We start from the raw sequence: 22,513 nt of genomic DNA on the forward strand, positions 1-22,513 counted from the left end.
TCATTCAAGATGGGATGTTTTTTTTACTCTTTCACTTCTAGGCAGCAATAATTCATAATCTAAGTCATTTTGCGCTTCTTGGCTTTTAACAGATTTGTACCCAAAAACTTCCATCGCCCCAGCACACACGTCTTGTATCCTTTGGACAGATTCAAACTGGAGAGATTTCCGCCATGCTCTAGAGACATTGACCGCGTCTCTGGAGTTGATAACAAACTTACTCCCTTGGCCACTTCCATGGGTTAAATTGTGTATCAAGTATTGAAGTTTGGGGGTAAAAGTAAGATTACCGAATTCATACATCTGCCTAGTTTTCTCGATAGGGTTCTGTACTATGTCTTCATAACGTACCATCATATAGCGACTATCCAAGCCACTGTGGTTGCCATTGGTGGCTGCAAGGTATATGTCTACTTGACTCTTACATATCGTTTCCATCAGTCTATAGGGTAGGTCCTCATCACTAGATTTGTTTCCCGATAAGCCCTTCATAATGATATTGTTATCGGAATGGAGCTCACCAGCCGCCCTCTCTCGGGACTGGAAGATGGCTCGTGGATCCCTCACCAAGTGAAGAACTTTGAAGTTAAGAGACGGATCTTTGAACAGTGGGTAAAGACTCTTCAAACTGAAGAACCTCACTTCTTTTACTACCACATGGCTGTAGGTATGACATGAGGTCTCAACGGTATCAAACGGGTACAATTTACAAAACTTCTGGCAATCGTTCTGGGATACGATGTCACCACGCCCAAAAACGTTGCAGGCTGGCGGAGAACATAAAGCTCGGCTGGTCTCCCACTGAAATAAAGTGGACTTAAGCCTATTCTGTGGCATATAGGCATCAAATACTGACATGTCGCATGAGAAGATGGAGCGGACCATGTCCCGCACGGCCATTTGTAAGACTTTAACGCTGTGATGTGGCAAGGAGTGCCACACGTGCCACGTAGGTTCCATCAAGTAGAAGACATCGGGGTGTTGACTGAAGATTTGACCGGTGAAGGAGGAACCCGATCTCCACGTAGAGAGGATGAGGATGTGCACGCGTTCAGGCTTGGTTTCGGGAGGAGGTGGCTTGTTGTATTGCAGCGACATCATAAGATAGATGTATCCCACTGTCTGAGCAGATATCAGGAATATCAGGGAAAACTTGCCTCCCCAGACCTTCCACATAATCTACATCAGCCCTATGCAAAGGGAAAAAGGGGAAAGCATTAAACAGGAAGCGTAGTGAGACTCATAGCTATAAAGCGACCTACGCCACAAAATGAGGAGTTGTGAGGAACTTGATGGAATATTAAGGCAAGGTCAAGCCAGTTTCATCTAGTGATGATAATAACGTGTAAAGGGGTTTTCTGAGAGTTTTTTTTTTTTACTGATGCCCTATCCTCTGGTCCAAATGGAGAAGATGAGGAAAAAGGACATCTACATCCAGGCATGGGATCCAGCCAGTTGCCTCCAGTTCTCCAGATCAGGTAGTTAAAATTACAACTGGATGGGAGAACCGTGTTACCGGCTGAGTCCCGATCCGGTGCTCTGGCGGCAGCAGGGCAGCTGGAGACGTTCGCTTCCATTGCGTCACGCACCGTTGATAGTTTAGCTCCTTAGTTGGGTGGAATGTGTGTGTGTAGTGTATATATGGTGCATTTGTGTGTGTGTATCATGTATATACAGTGCTGCCCATAATTATTCATACCCCTGGCAAATTTTGACTTAAAGTTACTTTTATTCAACCAGCAAGTAATTTTTTGACGGGAAATGACATAGGCGTCTCCCAAAAGATAATAAGACGATGTACAAGAGGCATTATTGTGGAAAAAAAAAATTCTCAGCTTTTATTTACATTTGAGCAAAAAATACAAGATGTTCCTCACTGTGGAAAATCTCAGAGGACGTGGTCGGAAGCCAAAAGTGACACCTGTGCTGCCAGGAGGATAGAGAGGTGAAAAAGAATCCAAGGATCACCACCAAGACCATCCTGGTGAATCTGGGCTCTGCTGGTGGCAATGTCTCAAGGCAGACAATCCAATGGACACTGCACAATGCAGACCAAGGAGGACTCCACTTCTCCAGATAAGGCACACACATAAAGCTCGCTTGGCCTTTGCAAAAGCTCATCTGGACAAAGAAGACGACTTCTGGTCTTCTGTGTTATGGTCAGATGGAACAAAAATTGAATTGTTCGGTCACAATGATGTTTCCTTCATTTGGCGTAAAAAAGGAGAAGCCTTCAACCCAAAGAACACCATCCCCACTGTCAAACATGGTGGTGGGAACCTAATGCTTTGGGGGTGTTTTTCAGCCAATGGACCAGGGAACCTAATCACAGTAAACGGCACCATGAAAAAAGAGCAATACATGAGGATTCTCACCGACAACATCAGGCAGTCTGCAGAGAAACTTGGCCTTGGGCACCAGTGGACATTTCAGCATGACAATGACCCAAAACACACAGCAAAAGTGGTGAAGAAATGGTTGCAGACAACAACATTAACGTTTTGGAGAGGCCCAGCCAGAGTCCAGACTTAAATCCAATTGAGAATCTGTGGAGGGAGCTAAAGACCAGGGTGATGGCAAGAAGACCCTCCAACCTGAAAGATGTGGAGCTCATTGCTAAAGATGAATGGGCAAAAATACCTGTGGAGACCTGCAAAAAGCTGGTCTGCAATTACAGGAAGCGTCTGATTGCTGTAATGGCCAATAAAGGCTTTTCTATTGATTATTGAGAAGGGTATGAATAATTTTGGACTGGACACTTTTTGCTCAAATGTAAATAAAAGCTGAGAAAAGTTTTTTCCCACAATAATGCCTCTTGTACAGTCGTCTTATTATCTTTTGGGAGACACCTATGTCATTTCCCGTCAAAAAAATTACTTGCTGGTTGATTAAAAGTAACTTTAAGTCAAAATTTGCCATGGGGTATGAATAATTATGGGCAGCACTGTATATGGTGTATTTATGTGTGTGTACCGTGTATACATATGGTGTATTTGTGTGTGTCATGTATATGGTGTATGTATATGTAAACATGTGTCGTGACACCGCGTTTCTGACATTAAGTAGGGAACCTGTCGTTAAAAATTTGAATCCCACCCCTGTCTACATCAGAGGAGACGTCACTGGATGTAAGAGACATGTAGTGCTGTATTCTAGTAAGGTTACTTTCACACTCGCCGCAACTGCCCGCCGGATCAGGCAATCCGCATGCAAGCGGACAGCATTTGTAGACGGATTCGGATGCGGATCCGTCTCACAAATACATTGCAAGAGCGGATCCGTCTGTCCGTTTGTCATACGGACAAACAGATCCATTTCTATTTTTTTTTCACATTTTTACGGACGGGTCCGGCATTCCAGTATTTTGAATTGCACTAATACATTCCTATGGAAAAAAAATGCCGGATTCGGCATTCAGGCAAGTGTTCTGTTTTTTTGGGGGCCGGAGATAAAACCGCAACATGCTGCGGTATTATCTCTGTCCTGATCAGTCAAAAAGACTAAACTGAAGACGTCCTGATGCCTCCTGAACGGATCGCTCTCCATTCAGAATGCATTAGGATAAAACTGATCAGTTCTTTTCCGGTATTGAGCCCCTAGGACAGAACTCAGTGCCGGAAAAGAAAAACGCAAGTTTGAAAGTACCCTAACAATAAGGCTACATGCACACGACCGTATGTGTTTTGCAGTCCGCAAATTGCGGATCCGCAAAAAAAACGGATGATGTTTTTTGCGGATCCATTGTAATAATGCCTATCCTTGTCCGCAAACTAGAAAAAAAAAAGGACATGCACTATTTTTTTTGCGGAGCAACGGAACGGACATACTGATGCGGACATGCACACAACCATATTTTGTTTCCGTGTCCGCTCCGTTTTTTTTTGCGGATAGGATGTGGACCCATTCATTTCAATGGGTCCGCAAAAAACACTGTGTGCTGTCCGCATCAGTATGTCCGCCAAAAAAATAGTGCATGTCCCATCTTTTTCTACTTTGCGGACAAGAATAGGCATTATTACAATGGATCCGCCAAAAAAACGGATCCGCAAAAAAAAGGATGCTGTGCGGAACGTCATCCGTTTTTTTGCAGATCCGCAATTTGCGGACCGCAAAACACATACGGTCGTGTGCATGAGGCCTTAAGGTGTATGTCAAAGCATTATTTTGTGACATCTTTCAGTCTGAGTAGTGAGTCTCTAAATAAGGCCTCATGCACACAACCGTATGTGTTTTGGATAGGCCCCACCTATCATGCGGTTTACTCAAATCACGCTAGAGGGGTGTCTAGATTAGTGGCGAAAAGTCTCCCGTTTCATGTATTGTCTGTTCAATTAGACCCTTATGGTAGATATGTGATTCTACATGCCTGTGTCAGAGGCTTGCAGTACTTATTTGTGGGTCTATATATTCCTCCGCCTTTTCGCAGAGAGGTCCTGGATGTAGTTTTAGCTAAAATAGCAGGATTTCCAGTGATGCCCTATATTATTATGGGCGACTATAATGCCACTTTAGATCCTATACGAGACAGAAGGTTCCTCAGGCCTCGCACAGTAATGTGCTGTCACATTGGGCTAGCACATATGATTTAATAGAGGCGTGGCGCTATTTCCACCCCACGGAGGCACAATTTGCGTGCTACTCCGCTTCCACTGGTTCCCTTTCTCGTATAGATCTGGCCTTTGTTAGCAGAGATTTATCCCCTTATATCAAGTCCAGCGAATATCTACTGAGAGGGGTTTCGGGTCATGCCCCCCTCCTGCTGATTCTGTCACAGCCGTTGGCCTCAGCAGATAAGCAGTGGCGGTTAAACCCTATGTGGCTCGAAGTACTACCAGTGGTGAGTGATAGTCTGGAAGCCATAGGAAACTACTGGGCAGAAAATGAAGGATCTGCGAATCCTCTGGTAGAATGGGATGCTTTTAAGTCAGTAATGAGGGGGACACTGATCGCTGCTATAGCTACCCACAGGAAGGAACTGACAGTGAGGCCCCATGCACACTGCCGTGTTTCACAGCCGTGTGCGGGCCGTGGAACCGCGGCCTGGATCCCTCCTGAGAGCAGGAGCGCACGGCGTCACTGGTTGCTATGACGCCGTGCGCTCCCTGCTGCCGGCACAGTACAGTAATACACTGGTATAGATCATACCAGTGTATTACTGTATTGCGGTGGCAGCAGGGAGCGCACGGCGTCATAGCAACCAGTGACGCCGTGCGCTCCTGCTCTCAGGAGGGATCCAGGCCGCGGTTCCACGGCCCGCACACGGCTGTGAAACACGGCCGTGTGCAGGGGGCCTGAAGAGGATGAAACTGGAAATTGAGTTAGTTGATAGTGAGAGGGAATTTATACTAGATCCGTGTCCTGAGAAGCAGATTTTGTGGCTGGATGCACAGCGTAGGTTTACTTTACATTTAACTGAATATACTGAGAAGAAACTTTTAAATCAGAGACAAACAATTTTTTCAGATGGGGATAAGTGTGGTAGGGCTTTAGCGTACCTGGCTAGATCTGAGACTCAGCAAACGGTGGTGGCTGGAGTTCTGAATGATCAGGGGCTCTTGTTGAGGGAGCCTAGAGATGTCTGCCGCCAGTTTGCCTCCTATTACGCGATGTTGTATGCCCCCAAGATTACACGCTCCTCGGGGGAGATTACTAATTTCCTAGCAGGTATTAACATTCCTTCTTTGGACAGAGAGGATAGGGAGGTCCTGGTGGCAGACATATCTGACCTGGAGATTGAAGCGGCCATTAGCTCCTTAGCAACCAAAAAAACCCCGGGACCCGATGGGTTTCCTGCGGAATGGTACAAGCGGTTTTCTGAAGACCTTGTTAATAGATTTGGGAAGCTGTTGAGGTATGCGCTGGAACGGGGATCGTTGCCTCCATCTTTCTTGGAAGCAACGATAGTAGTGATACACAAACCCGGGAAACCGCCCGACCAGTGTAGCTCTTATCGGCCTATCTCACTTCTGAATCTTGACGTCAAAATCTTTGCGAAGGTGCTGGCGTTAAGATTGAGGGGAGTAGTTCTCTCCTTGGTGGGGGTAGATCAATCGTGTTTTATGCCAGGGAAAGCTACGGATATTAATTTAAGGCGATTGTTCACTAATCTTCAAGTCAAACATGACAATAGAGGTATGAGGGCCCTGGCATCTCTGGACAATGAAAAAGCCTTTGATTCTGTAGAGTGGGAGTTTATGTGGGCAGTGCTGATTCGAATGGGTTTTCCAGAGAAATTTCTGTGCTGGCTGCAGATGCTTTACAGATCCCCTTCGGCAAGAGTCAGAGTAAATGGATACACATCAGACTCCTTTCCCTTGGGTAGAGGTACTAGACAGGGCTGCCCTCTCTCCCCCTTATTATTTGCATTAATTATGGAGCCTTTGTCGATACTCATTTCCTCTAACTCAGGTATAGAAGGCTGGGAAATAGCTGGAATTTCAGAAAAGATTTCATTGTATGCGGATGATATGCTGGTATACCTAGCTGATCCTGGGAAGTCCTTGGACACCCTTTTGAATGTTGTTGATCGTTTTGGTAGCTTCTTAGGTCTCCGTGTGAACTGGACTAAGTCTAGTCTCTGTCTAATTGATGACTTTGACCCGGCTCGTATTTCAGTGAACAATAAGCTCCAGATTGTGGAGGAATTTACGTATCTGGGAATTGTTGTTCATAAAGAGGTGGCAAAGTTTTATGATTTGAATATGGTTCCTACAATGCAATCCATTACTCGAAAGCTGGAAGCATGGGAAAACCTCCCTTTAACTCTGATTGGGCGTATTAATGTTGTAAAAATGATTCTTCTCCCGAAACTGCTGTATTTATATAGGGCTGCCCCAGTGCTGCTTCCTAAGAGACACTTTGCTACCTTGGATAGAGTAATAGCTCCCTTTCTCTGGAGGAAGTCTTCTCCCAGAATTGCGAGATCCACCCTTCAGGCATCCTATCTGCGGGGGGGCCTTGCTCCACCCAATCTATACATGTACTATGTAGCGGTGCAGTTAAATTATGTGGCGTGGTGGGTACGGGCTGACGCAGGTAATCCGGCAGTAGTGTTGGAGGCAGCTTTGTTGGGGTCCTATGAAGCACTTACAAACTTGGCTTATAGGAGGGGGGCTAGGTCTACAGTACATTATACCCAATCAATGGCGGCTGCGGTACAGGTTTGGGTTAAATGGGGGCGGGTGCGCAATCCTGGAGGAAGGGATATTACTTGGTCGCCATATCTGCCATTATGGAAAAATAGAGTGCTACCAGAGCTGTTCTTATTAATGGGGTTTGAATTCTGGCCCCAGAGGGGGGTGCGTTACCTTACCCAATTGTATGATAAGGGCCTCTTTAGAACCTTTAATAGTTTGAAGCAGGAGTTTGATTTGCCCCAGCATTGTTTGTTCAGGTATTTTCAACTTAGGCATGCCTGTCAGGCTCAGTTTGGTAGCGATCCTGTAAAGCTGGAGTGTGGTCCAGTGGAGGCAGTGGTTAGGAGAGTTCCTTTGGTCAAGCCGGTGTCAGCTCTCTATGCATCGCTGATGGCGTTACAGGACTCCCCCATGGATAACGCTTTTGTCAGGTGGAGAAGGGATGTTGAGGGTTTGGAGGATGTGCATATTAAAGAATTTAGCCATACATGGAGAGCTACGGTGGTAAGTGCTAGGGACCAGTTGATTCAAGTGAAGTGGCTTCATAGGATATATTATACCCCTGAGAGGTTATTTAAAATGGGTAAGTTGCCAAACCCTCAATGCACAAGATGTGGTCATGAAAACGGCTGCCTTATTCACATGGTTTGGCAATGTCCGATCATTCATGGCTTCTGGGAGGAGATTCATAAGTATATTAATGAAAAACTGGGCTTTCCCAATGTTTGTACTGAGCTCACTAGTTTGTTGGGGGTAGTGAATGAGATTATCCAGACGAAATTTGGTAGGAAGCTATATAGAGCACTCTTATACTATGCTAGGAAAACTATCCTTCTTAATTGGAAACCCCCTAAGAGCCCTACGGTGCAGCAGTGGGTACGCCTAGTTAATACTGACCTTGACTTCTATAAGTTTGTGTATGAGCAAAGAGGGATTCCTGACCGTTTTAATGAATATATGGGACCCTTGGATTGGAGCTCAGACTCTGGTGCCATAGGCAACAGTGAGTTTTGTTTCCGGCCAATGAAGGTGTGTATGAGTGGGTGAGTGTATGTGCAGTATGTTTTACCATCCTGGGACAAAATTTGTTGGGTACTATTCATATTGAACTTGATATTTGCTTCTAGCCTCAATAAGAGATAAAAGGAGCTGCTATGTCTGATCCCATGTAATTGAATGTACTGAACTCAATGGCTGATTGTCTGTATTGTAGTGTTTGTTACGCTTTTGCTAAAATTAATCAAATAAAAAGATACTATTAAAAAAAACAACCGTATGTGTTTTGCGGTCCGCCAAAAAATATGGATTACTTTTTTTTGCGGATTCATTTTTTTTTTGCCGAAATTTCCCGGTCCGCCAATGCCTCCTTACAGCCGGCAAGTGGAAGTTTTTAGGGATGTATTTTGTGATGGACTGTGGTATTTGGCTCTGTTGGGGCGGTATAATGTGCCACGATACGGTATTGCTGGCCCTGCCTTCCATCAATTTGAACCCGACTACAGAACGGGGCCACTTTTAGTATTTTTCCCCAGTTCCCAGCCCCTGGATCCACATCTATCTTTAGAGAAGAGGTTGTCTTTAATGATGAAGGTTAAAACCTTGGTGGTCTAGGTTAGTAAGAGGGTGTTAATGCGAGAAAGCCTGATGGTACAGGGTGGGTTTGAAGTTAATACATTTCATCCTGGTTCATGTTTGTGACTGAATAAATTTATGGTAAAAATAACCCCATTATAAGGTATAAAGGGGTTTTCCAAGATTTTCATACTGATGACTCAGGATAGGTCATCAGTATCTGACCAGGGGGGGTCCAACACCGGGACCCCGCCGATCAGCTGTTTGAGAAGGCACCGGCACCCCTGTGAGCACCATGGCCTTCTCTTAGCTTTTCCTAGGCCAGTGACGACATGTTCTTTGGTCAAATGACCACGGAGCGTAAGTGAAGTGATGCCTCTCGCTCACCGCTCCGTGGCCTCCCTACTCGGCACCGCGCTGCACTGGCCAGGGCCTTGCGTGCACACATCGTCAGCGTGCTGGCTGACGCTGTGTGTGATGTCAGGTCCCTCCCAGTGCATGCTGGGAAGAAGACGCGTTCCGACTCCTGTGGACAGCCAGTAAAGGTAAGTATAAAGTTAGCGGTGGGGTGTGGGATTTGAACTGGGCTGATGGCGCTGGAGGACATAGATGATCATGGCAATGGCATAGAGGGGCTGATGGCGCTGGGGGAGTGGGGGAAGGGACATGGGTGGCATAGAAGGGTTGATGGCGCTGGGTGTTGGACATTGCATGGAGGGGCTGATCTAATGGCACTGGGGAAGTGGGGGACATGGTGGATGGCATGGAGGCACTGGGGAAGGGGGACACAATGGATGGCATTGAGGCACTGGGGGAGGGGGACACAATGGATGGCATTGAGGGGCTGATGGCACTGGGGGAGGGGGACATGGTGGATGGCATAGAGGCACTGGGGAATGGGGACATGGCAATGGTGGGGCTGATGGCACTGGGGGAGTGGGGGACATGGCGGACGCTGATCTGATGGCACTGGGGGAGTGGGGGACATGGTGGATGGCATGGAGGCACTGGGGAAGGGGGACATGGCAATTGATGGCACTGGGAGAGTGGGAGGCATGGCAATTGGGCTGGCAATGGAGGGGCATACCTTAGATACACATTCTGGCAGAAGAACAGCCTGGAGTATACAGTATTGGGTATAGCCGGATACAACCAGCTCTCATTGACAATAATGTGGTCCAAGGCCACCTGTCCATGTTCCGGCATACAAAGCTTGAATGCTGTAACAAGGCCGGACCCCATTAGTCAATCGCTGCAGCAGCCGGCAGGATCCAGCTATACCCGATATGGTCCATTCTGGCTGTTCGTCTGACAGAATGTATATTGCAGCTGTGAAAGAAGCCTCATGTGTGTGCAGTTACTTATTAGATTACTCGATTAATCATAAAAATAATCTGTAGAATACTCGATTTCAAAGAGACACGTAGACCGCGCCGCAATCTTGTACAAACATCCGCTCGCACATTGATCCATCTGTGTTGGCTGGGCTGCCCACCTGTCCATCTTTCGGACACACACTGTAGTAATCTCCCTCCGCTATACGCTGGACTAGGAAAGACACACAGACGGTGCAAATACAACGCCTCCTGCAGAAGACGGGGGACATGGAAAGCAAAAGCTCTGGCTTCTGAAATGCAGAAATGGAGCGTATTTATCTACTATCTATCTCATATCTATCTATCTATCTATCTATCTATTATCTATTATCCATCTATCTATCTATTATCTATCTATCATCTATCTATCTATCTATTATCTATTATATATCTATCTATTATCTATCTATCTATCTATCTATCTATTATCTATCTATCATCTATCTATCTATCTATCTATTATCTATCTATCTATTATCTATTATCTATCTATCTATCTATTATCTATCTCATATCTATCTATCTATCTATCTCATATCTATCTATCTATTATCTTCTATCTATCTATCTATTATTCTCAGAGCATTATGCAGCGAGCAGTAGCTAGCGAGATCTAGCTATTAGCGAGCTAGAGCGACGCGAGCTCGATCTACGAGCAGCGAGCGACGATACTAGGATCTATCGATCTAGCTAGTAGGAGCTAGCTAGCTATCGATCTATCTATATCATAGATCATCATCTAGCTATATTATATCTATCTATATATCTATCTATCTATTAGCTGCTCATAGCTAATCGTAGTCTATTATCTATCTCATATTCTTATCTATCTATCTATTAATCTATCTATATCTATCTCATATCTAGTCCTATTATCTATCTCACTATATATTATCGTATCTAGTGCATAGTTGATACGTTTGAAAAAAGACATAAGTCCATCAAGTTAAACCAAGGGATCGGTGCGAGGTGAATCTCAGAGGGAAGTGAGACTCAGATTTCGACACAGTTTTATAAGCAGTAATGTTGTTTACTTTTAGGAATTGATCTAAGGCTACTTTTTACACCAGCGTTTCTGCTGGATCGGGCAGGGTTCAGCAAAAACGCTTCCGCTCTGATAATACAACCGTCTGCATCCGTTATGAAGGGATCCGGTTGTATTATCTGTAACATAGCCAAGACAGATCCGTTATGAACTCCATTGAAAGTCAATGAGGGACGGATCTGTTTTCTATTGTGGCAGAGAAAATGGATCCATCCCCATTGACTTGCATTAGGGGTCATGCTGTCTTGCTCCGTATCCCAGGACGGAAAGCAAACTACAACATGCTGCGGTTTGCTTTCTCCGGTACGGGAAACCCACTGAACGGAACAGAATGCATTTTGGAGCGCTCCGTTCTGTTCAGTTCAGTTTTGTCCCCATTGACAATGAATGGGGACAAGACGGAAGCATTTTTTTGTCCCCAATTATTGTCAATGGGGACAAAACTGCAAAACTAAAACGCTAGTGTGAACGTAGCCTAAACCCTTTATAAACCCGTCCCCTGTTCCTGCAGTGACCGCGTCCTGAGGACGTCTATTCCACAGATTCACCGTTCTTACAGTAAAGAAGCTTTGACGCTTCCGGAGACTGAACCTTTTCTTCTCCAGTCGGAGGCAGCGCCCCCTTGTCTTCTGAGGGCATTTTACCTGGAACAGTCTATCTATCTATCTATTATCTATCTATCTATCTATCTATTATCTATCTATCTATTATCTATCTATCTATCTATCTATCTATTATCTATCTATTATCTATCTATCTATCTATCTATCTATCTATCCCATATCTATCTATCTATTATCTATCTATCTATCTAATATCTATCTATCTAATATCTATCTATCTCATATCTATCTATCTATCTATCTATCTATCTATTATCTATCTATCTATCTCATATCTATCTCTCTATCTCATATCTATCTATCTATCTATCTATCTATCTATCTCATATCTATCTATCTATCTATCTATCTATCTATCTCATATCTATCTATCAAATCAAATCAGCTTTATTGGCAGGACTAAATACATTTTAGCGTTGCCAAAGCAAGTGGGAAATAATTGGGTAGGGTTGGGGGATGGGGACAGGTCCAGGGTGGGGGTATAGGAGTCCATGGTATATCAGGCTCCTCTCAGTCTATGGCCGTTGTGTTCTCCTCTTCCCCAGCAGTATGGAGAGTCTCTCTTCCTCCTCCATGGAGGTGAAGTCTGGGCAGAGATCATATCTATCTCATATCTATCTATTATCTATCTATCTATCTATCTATCTATCTATCCCATATCTATCTATCTATCTATCTCATATCTATCTATCTATCTATCTATTATCTATCACATATCTATCCGTCTTGTACATTATATATATATATATATATATATTTGTGGAAATACTTTCTAAATATCTACAAGACTTAACAAATGTCCCCTCGGGTCAGCTCATGATGGTTGAGTCTGGTCCAGATTTTGAGAAGTATTTTGTACACAATGAATGAAACAATGTATATAGTTAGTGTTAGTATCAGTTAGTATTAGTATTAGTTAGTATTAGTATTAGTTAGTATTAGTATTAGTTAGTATTAGTATTAGTTAGTATTAGCCGGGGTTATAACTTCCTGGCCTCCTAATCCCGACACTAATACTACCAGCCTTACCTGTAATCCCTGTGAGACCTGGAGCCGACGGGTGCAGCCGCACATCTGATCCCAGTCCCTCCTGCTGCATTGTTTTTACACCTTCGTTTCCGAGTTCTGCCCCCATGTACTGTATTGTCATATGCTTTTTGACCCTCCTTTATCTTTTACTTTCTAGATGCAATCTAGAATCGAGTTTATTGCATGAGGCACAGGGATGAGTGTTTGCATTCAAAATACCTAGTAAAATAGATAGTCATTAGCAGAAGCCCCTGCTCCGAGAATCACATAGTACAGAAGACATATTGGGCCAAGTGTAGAGTAACTAGTAAGTCGGTGCCAGTACCTTTCATTCCTGGTCATCATTTGGCCAGGCACCCAGCATCCATGTGTGAAAGCAATGGACAGGTGCAGCTCACCTGAGCTTAAGGGTCTTCCTGTGTGTGGCCTTCAGGCGTCTGATGAGGGTGCATGGACGCTCATGGATACTTAAACAGGGAACATATCCATAGACATAGCTGTAGAAGTCCAGCGCTGTAAAATTATAATATTGACTATTTTACGCTATCATATTAATGAGGTTACAGATAGGTGAGTGCATCACTTACGCATTTCAACAGTTAATAGGTGTAGGGGCAATTACTTTTTCACATAGGGGCAGGTTGGTGGCCCTATAGTGAATTAAATCATCCTTTAAAAACTGCTTTTTGTATTTTCCCAGGTTATCTTTTTCTGATATTCAAATTTGCTTGATAATCTGAAAACATTTAAAGGGGTTATCCCATCTTAGACAATGGGGGCATATCGCAAGGATATGCCCCCATTGTCTGATAGGTGCGGGTCCCACCTCTGGGACCCGCACCTATAACGAGAACGGAGCCGGGGAGAGTTGTGGCTGGAGGACCCCGGGTTTCCCAGGGTCCGACCACCACCAGGCGCAGCTCCCCGCCTCTCCCATTGAAGTGAATGGGAGCGCACCGCACATGCGCGGCCAACGCTCCCATTCATTTCTATGGGGCCAACGGAAATAGCCGAGCCAGCGCTCGGCTATTTTCGGCGGCTCCATAGAAATGAACGGAGGGCGGCTGCGCATGCGCAGTGCGCCCGCCTCCACTTTCTCTGCTCCGTTCTCCTTATAGGTGCGGGTCCCAGCGGTGGGACCCGCACCTATCAGACAATGGGGGCATATCCTAGCGATATGTCCCCATTGTCTAAGATGGGATAACCCCTTTAAGTGTGACAAATGTGCACAAACAAAAGAAATCCTTAAAGGAGCAAATCATTTTTCACTTCACTGTGTATATATATATATATATATATATATATATATATACAGTCAGGTCCATAAATATTGGGACATGGACACAATTTTTACATTTTTGGCTCTGTACACCACCACAATAGATTTGAAATGAAACGAACAAGATGTGCTTTACCTGCAGACCGTCAGCTGTAATTTGAGGGGATTTACATCCAAATCAGGTGAACGGTGCAGGAATTACAGCAGTTTGCATCTGTGCCTCCCACTTGTTAAGGGACCAGAAGTAATGGGACAATTGGCTTCTCAGCTGTTCCATGGTCAGGTGTGTGTTATTCCCTCATTATCCCAATTACAATGAGCAGATAAAAGGTCCAGAGGTCATTTCCAGTCTGCTATTTGGAATCTGTTGCTGTGAACTCTCAAGATGAGATCCAAAGAGCTGTCGCTATCAGTGAAGCCATCATTAGGCTGAAAAACACAACAAACCCATCAGAGAGATAGCAAAAACATTAGGCGCGGCCAAAACAACTGTTTGGAACATTCTTAAAAAGAAGGAACGCACCGGTGAGCTCAGCAACACCAAAAGACCCGGAAGACCACGGAAAACAACTGTGGGGGATGACTGAAGATTTTTTTTTCCTGGTGAAGAAAACACCCTTCACAACAGCTGGCCAGATCAAGAACACTCTCCAGGAGGTAGGTGTATGTGTGTCAAAGTCAACAATCAAGAGAAGACTTTACCAGAGTGAATACAGAGGGTTCACCACAAGATGGAAACCATTGGTGAGCCTCAAAAACAGGGAGGCCAGATAAGAGTTTGCCAAACGACATCTACAAAAGCCTTCACAGTTCTGGAACAACATCCTATGGACAGAGGAGACCAAGATCAACTTGTACCAGAGTGATGGGAAGAGAAGAGTATGGAGAAGGAAAGGAACTGCTCATGATCCTAAGTATACCACCTCATCAGTGAAGCATGGTGGTGGTAGTGTCATGGCGTGGGCATGTATGGCTGCCAATGGAACCGGTTCTCTTGTATTTATTGATGATGTGACGTCTGACAAAAGCAGCAGGATGAATTCTGAAGTGTTTCGGGCAATATTATCTGCTCATATTCAGCCAAATGCTTCAGAACTCATTGGACGGCGCTTCACAGTGCAGATGGACAATGACCCAAAGCATACTGCAAAAGCAACCAAAGAGTTTAAGGGAAAGAAGTGGAATGTTCTGCAATGGCCGAGTCAATCCCCGGACCTGAATCCGATTGAGCTGCATTTCACTTGCTGAAGACAAAACTGAATGGAAAATGCCCCAAGAACAAGCAGGAACTGAAGGTAGTTGCAGTAGAGGCCGGGCAGAGCATCACCAGGGATGGAACCCAGCGTCTGGTGATGTCTATGCGTTCCAGACTTCAGGCTGTAATTGACTGCAAAGGATTTGCAACCAAGTATTAAAAAGTGAAAGTTTGATTTATGACGATTATTCTGTCCCATTACTTTTGGTCCCTTAACAAGTGGGAGGCACAGATGCAACTGCTGTAATTCCTGCACCGTTCACCTGATTTGGATGTAAATCCCCTCAAATTACAGCTGACAGGCTGCAGGTAAAGCACATCTTGTTCGTTTCATTTCAAATCCATTGTGCTGGTGTATAGAGCAAAAAATTTTAGAATTGTGTCTATGTCCCAATATTTATGGACCTGACTGTATATAACTGCTCGAAAAGCATAGGCAGGACCCTCTGCTAGCTGAAACCTTTTTCAAGGGGTTATCCAACCCCTAAAATACCTCCCCATAAGCCTGGGCCCCTCACAAAGGTTGTACTTACCTGGCTCCCCGGCACCCGCACGGCCGCTGCTGCACCTCCCCGTCATGCAGATGAAAATATCCAGTGTCGAGAGGGTAGCCAATAGCAGCCCATGATGGGAACGAACCTCCACAGCTTTGCGGGAGACGCTAGGGAGACTCATTCCTATCACAACCTGTTATTGGCTGCCACAACCTCCCGACGCCACATGTTTTCATCCGCGCAACGGGGAGATGCAGCAGCGGTCGTGCGGGCGTCAGGTAAGTACAACCTCTGTGAGGGGCCCAGGTATATGGGGAGGCATTTTAGGGGTTGGATAACCTCTTTAATATGATGGAATAAAGTACTTTTACAATTTCCTATGTTTTTCTTCTGATCTACGATTGCACATGATTGTATTATTTAGAGTGATAGAGCCAATACATCACCCAATGTTTTCTGCTGTTTGGAGGAGGTTGTAAGTAGGACACCGTGGGCTCTTCCATAGCTGATTACGAGAAGTTAAAGGCTAGGATATGCCCTCATTGTCTGATGGGATCCGTACCTACAACAAGAACAGAGCAGAGAGAGTTGTGGGGCTGGAGGACTCTGGGTTTCCTGGAGTCCGTCCACCACCAAGCGCTGCTCCCATACAAGTGAATGGGAGCGCACTGTGCACATGTGGCCCCTGCTCCCATTCATTTCTATGATACAGACGGATATAGCCGGGCCAGCGCTCAGCTATTTTCAGAGGCCCCATTGAAATTAATGTAGGGAGGCTGCGCATGCGCAGTGCACCCTCCATTAATTTCCCAGCTCTATTTTCACCCCTGGGACCAGCACCTATCAGACAAGGGGGCATATCCTAGCGATATGCCCAAATTGTATGTGATGGGAATACCCCTTTAATTACTTTGAAACTACACATTGGGGGATCATTATAAATATTCTTGATAAATTAGAACGGGTCCAAAGAAAGTCTACAAAATTGGTGGCGGCGGTCCTTAAGGGTAAATAGCCTTTTCAACAACTTTATTAAAAACCATTCTAAAATTATACAATGTCAGAAAATGGTATTTTACTCTGTGAGTAGTAGATGGTTAGAACTTCCAGCAGATGTGGTTGGAAAAATGCCAGTAAGAGAAGTTTCACCTGTATGAGGAAGTAACATAGGGGCAGGCTAGATGGACGATGTGTCTTTTTCTGCCAACATTCTTCAGTTTCTATGAGGTATCATGTTCTCCACGTAGCATGAGAACGGACGTCCTCATTTTTGTCATAGAAGGCAGAATTTTTTCACACGATCTGCACAGATTTCAAGAAGAAGGAAGAAGAAGTTTCTGTTTGATGCAAGGCTTGTAAATATTGATTTCCTACAGAAAGACGTGAAAAAGATCAAAGTGCAGATGGCTACTTTTTCGTCACAGAAATGGTAAAAATATGCAGATGGTCGGATCTTTTTTTAAGAAATTTAGGTAGGAATTTGATAAGACTGATGTTCGTGAAAATGATTGGGAATGAAGGTTTCTATGAACGATGAACAATGAATCTGTATGGGAATGAATGATCATAGTGATGATCATTCATCCAAATATGAAGCTTAACGAACGGGCAATGTCCTTCGCCCCGTGCTTCGACCCATGTAAAAGGGCCCTAAGGCTATCCAACCATCTGTTGTTTTTTTGCCCTCTGGCGTGGTAGGAAAACTGATGTCATCCAGTGCATCAGTAACAATGCCAGATGTCTCCTGCCTTTGGAACGTAAAAATGCAGCATGCGGCCCTTTTCCTTCCAACGATCTCCATCTATGGACACTGGACTGGTGTACAAAATGCACAAAAATATTATCAATTGTGCTCAGCTAACTTGATGCACACAACTAATGTTTGCGAACCCAGCCTAAGAGATTTAAGTTGCCGCGCAACTGAGAGGTCCGGAAAAGTCTACAATTGGCAGCATGATGGTAATAGAAATTCTATTTCTACCACAAAGACTCAAAATGGCCCGGAATCTCATTTAATAGAATTTATTCCAATAGCGCAATGCTATAATGATCCTGTTTTTGGCCTTTTTACATATAAAATATAGCTTTTATTATTACATTTACAAAAGAAAAGGGAAAGTGCCCTTTGTGATTAAAAATACAGGATGCACTTAGTTATGTTGACTCCGTTTTTTTACTAGGATGGAAGCTCGAAGTTTACAAGTGGTAGCGTAATAGTAATAAAAAGGCACAAGGTAAACGAATGAAACAACAAAAATCTCATTAATCCTGTAAGATGGCAACATAGTGAACAACGTAGGACGGAAGCTTCAAAGAAGAATTCATTTTATAGAATCTTGTGGTCAATATGTCTTCATAGCTCAGATTGTGAGCCCCATCGAGGACAGTTGGATGCTAAATGAGTATATAGTAGCGCTATATAAGTGCATAAAATAAATAAATACATACTGCCACACGAATGAACGTTCCAGACTAGTTCCATTTTCACTTGGAACTACAGAATTATTTTTTTTCAGATGCATTAGGTTGAAAACTTGGTTTTCTGATCAAATTTCATGTGATAAAATTGAGCAGCAAACAGTCATGCGAGCAATAATGCTGCACTACAGCAAATGTCTGAGTACTCTGAGCCCATCACCTGTAGGTACAGTAGTTACTTTTTAGTGAAGCCTGCTGGTGTTTTTCCCAACATGTGCTCCTGTTATTTGTGTAATTTCTTTCCATGTTTGACTTGGTTTTATCTTGACTGCACGTGACCTTATTTGTCTGTCCTCTGACTTGAACATGACCCTGTCTCCTGATAACGATTACTGGTCCTGAGCCTGGTCCTGGGCCTGTTTACCGCCCAAGACTTGTTTGACTATGACTACCAACCAGTTTTTCAGCCTGACAGCCTATTGAGGACTATCCTGGAGGCCGCAACCTGGGGATTCACATGCAGCTAAATCCAGATCCTAGGACTGGGATTAAAGAATGAAAACAAGGAGATCCATGAAACTCCATGCCCTGGGTTAGGCTATCTTTTGTGCCAGATTGCTGCCAAACCAAGTAAGAGCAAAATGCCAAAGATTGAAATTACCTGATGACACATGAAGAAATAATTGCCTAAGATGACCTTGAGGAAACTGTTATCATTATAGACACAATTCACACTTGAGTGGTGAAGGTATATACAAATGAAACAGTGAAGACATCCCAGTGGCCACGAATCTGGAATGGAGTGGCAGTGAGCAGGTAAATATACAATGTCTTGAAAAAGTATTCATACCTCTGGAACTTTTCCACATTTTTTCAAGTTATACCCACAGACTTAAATGTATTTTATCGGGATTTTATGTGATAGATCAACACAAAGTAGCAAGTCTGGGTGAAGTGAGAAGAAAATGATACGTGGTTTTCAACATTTTTCATAAATAAAAATCTGGAAAGTGTGGCGTGCATTTGTATTCAGACCCCTGAGTCAATACTTTGTTAGGACCACCTTTTACTGCAATTACACCTGCAAGTCTTTTGGGGTATGTCTCCACCAACTTTGCACGTCTAGAGGCTGACATTTTTGCCCATTCTTCTTTGCAAAATAGCTCGCACTGGATGGAGAGCATCTGTGGACAGCAATTCAAGTCTTGTCTCAGATTCTCAATGGGATTTAGGTCTGGACTGTGTTGGCCATTCTGACACTTGAATATGCTTTGATCTAAACCATTCCATTGTAGCTAGGGCTGGATGTTGAGGGTCGTTGTCCTGTTGGAAGGTGAACCTCCACCCCAGTCTCAAGTCTTTTGTAGCCTCACCCTCTACCAGGTTTTCCTCCAGAATTATCCTGTATTTAACTCCATCCATCTTCCTATCACCTCTGAACAGCTTCCCTGTCCCTGCTGAAGAAAAGCCTCCCTACAGCATGATGCTGCCACCACCATGTTTCACAGTGGGGGTGGTATGTTCAGGATAATGTGCAGGGTTAGTTTCCGCAAAAAACAAACAAAAAACTTTGGTCTCATCTGACCAGAGCACCTTCTTCCACATATTTGCTGTGTCTCTTACATGGCTTGTGACTTGTGGGACTTCTTATGGCTTTCTTCTTGCCACTCTCCATAAAGGCCAGATTTGTGGGGTACACGACTAATAGTTGTCCTGTGGACAGATTCTCCCACCTGAGCTGTGGATCTCTGCAGCTCCTCCAGAGTGACCATGGGCTTTTTGGCTGCTTCCAGTCCTTACCTGGGCTGTCAGTTTAGGTGGACAGCCATATCTTGGTAGGTTTTCAGTTGTGCCATTTTTGGATAATGAATTGAACAGTTCTCCGTGAGATGTTTAGAGACTGTGATATTTTTTTATAACCTAACCCTGCTTTACACTTCTCAACAACTTTATCCATGACCTGTCTGGTGTGTTCCTTTGTTTGTTTGTTTTTAAGTTGTTTGATCACTAATGTACACTAACAAAACTCTGAAGCCTTCACAGAACAGCTGTAGATGTTCTTAGAATAAATTACACACATGTGGACTCTATTTACTAATTAGGTGAATACTGAAGGCAGTTGGTCACACTTCACACATACGTACTTCTTTGTGTTGATCTATCACATAAAATCCCAATAAAAAACACTTAGGTTTGTGAGTGTAACATTAATAAACATAGTTAAAGGGTTCCGAATACTTTTTCAAGGCACTTCACAGGTACTACTGGAGGATGGGCGGCAAATACAGCTAAAAAGTTACTGGACAACCCCTTTAAAGAATTTAAGGGATATTGAAATTGATAGTGAAACTTTGCTAGCGTCATGTGACGTTGTGAGTTTGAACATGTTCCCTATGTCTTAAAGGGGTTTTACAGGATTTGAATATGGATGACCTATCCTTAGGGGTTAGAACCTTGTGGTCTGTATTTATCTGAACTATCTTATTTCATCACTTTTGTTCCGTATAGCGTTTTTTTTCCAAGGTGTTTTATGTTGTGGTACTTTGTATTGGTTCTAAATATATATCGCAATATATTTGTGAGGCATTTCTTTGTGTCAACATGTAATTAGTACCAGAAGCAGCTCCCTTCTTGCAGGCGATTGCCACCTTTTATCGATTGTTGCTTCTTTTTTTTAATCATGAGTTAATAAAAAGTAAAAAAAAAATTATATTACTTTGCAGTGTGTGTCTTTGGTTGGTGTTTGCATAGCCACAGTGTGTATTGTTTTTCCCAATTTTGTAGGTGCGGTTCTATATTACACGTGGTTAAGTACAAGGAGGTTTTGTTGGGCTTGCTTAGGCCATGGGATTGCTATGGGGTCAAACATAACACCCATATATGCAATCAGTTTACATGATGGTGCTTGATTGATATTTTGTCTATGTGCCATGCCACTTTAGAAATGTTGTGGAGTGGTGGCGTTACATAGACGACGTCTTTTTACTACAGAGGCGCTGAGAAGAACTTGTGAAGGAACTCCCTTCGTTCTCTTCTGCCACTCTGTAGGCTAATAAATTGCATTGGTACAGGGAGGAGTAGACGGCAGCTTTTCTCTGGGGGCATCTCCTTCTTCCTGGCTGTGAGCAGCGGAGCGCGTTACAGAAGGGGAGAAGGAGACACCCCTTGAGAAACATGGCCTTCTCCTCCTTCCGGTACCGGTGTTATTAATTAGCATACATGGCAGCAAAAGAGAACGAGGGACACAGCGGGGGAACGGAGCACCGTATCCGAAAAGAAATGAGCGCACGGATATCTACTCATCATGCCCTACACTGCCAGGTACTAATATTGTAATGTCAGGACCAGTGAAAGGTCCTCTTTAACAGACCAGTTTGTCAAAAAAAATCTGAGAATTCTGCTGAATTGGATTCCTGTAGGACTCTCTCCTGTATAGCCAATTTTTAGGGGTGGACCGTACTGCAGATGATTATATTCGTGATCGGCATCTGAATGACGTATGTCTTGAATCTCATAAAAAGGGTTTCCATTGACGCATACATATCTTGGTGTCTGGTGACACGAGTGATAAAAAAATTACACTTGTCACGCACAAACATTGGCAATTTTTATGACATATCTGTCCTGTTACGACATAACTTTCCTTATATCTTAGAATTTCCGGTTCCACCACTCGTGTCTTCTAAGGTCACTGAACTTAGAAGACATGTGGATTTACTCAGATGTGGGTTCACGTTAGGCTGGCCATAAATATTCATTGTATATCAATTTTGGTGGGACCGGCCACCATCTAATATCTGTGGGGGCTTCTCTACCCTCCCCAGAGAACAGAAGTCTGAGGAGATAAGGATCAGGCCTGATGCTTTTAATACTGGAGAGATAAGCCAGCGCCTGAGGCGGTATGACAGGTAATATCAAATTAGGCACTTTACTACCCGTCAAAGCAAAGCTGTTGTACCATGTAGACTGAGACAGAACCATCACAGGTCTACGATACGCACTAAAAAGGTGATTTACCAGTTCCAAAATATTTTATAGAGGTTAAAGAGGACCTCTCGCCGCTCCTGACAGGCCTGTTTTAATAGCTTCATGCATTCCCCATGTAATGACAATTCTGGAGCATCTATTCTTATGGCTCTATGTTGTGCCATTCCTTTATTATTTCTACTAGAAGCTATGAATGAATTGCTGGCAGTCTGCAGTAAGGGTACAGGAGGAGGTAACCAGTTGGAGGTGTGTCCCTGCACAGACTCACTCTATCCAATCAGTGCTGCCATTTTCAGACT

The 22,513-nt window shown here is 43.9% G+C and overlaps 1 protein-coding gene across 1 annotated transcript; it reads right to left on the reverse strand.

Moving 5' to 3' along the window:
- Nucleotides 1-1,176, reverse strand: LOC122920117 (carbohydrate sulfotransferase 4-like). The gene has a single exon (XM_044269327.1). It carries the CDS (start codon nucleotides 1,174-1,176, stop codon nucleotides 1-3), a length of 1,176 nt encoding a protein of 391 aa, XP_044125262.1.
- Between the last annotated feature and the right edge of the window lie 21,337 nt (nucleotides 1,177-22,513).

Source organism: Bufo gargarizans, chromosome 10 (assembly GCF_014858855.1).
Source record: "Bufo gargarizans isolate SCDJY-AF-19 chromosome 10, ASM1485885v1, whole genome shotgun sequence".
NCBI classification, from domain to species: Eukaryota; Metazoa; Chordata; class Amphibia; order Anura; family Bufonidae; genus Bufo; species Bufo gargarizans.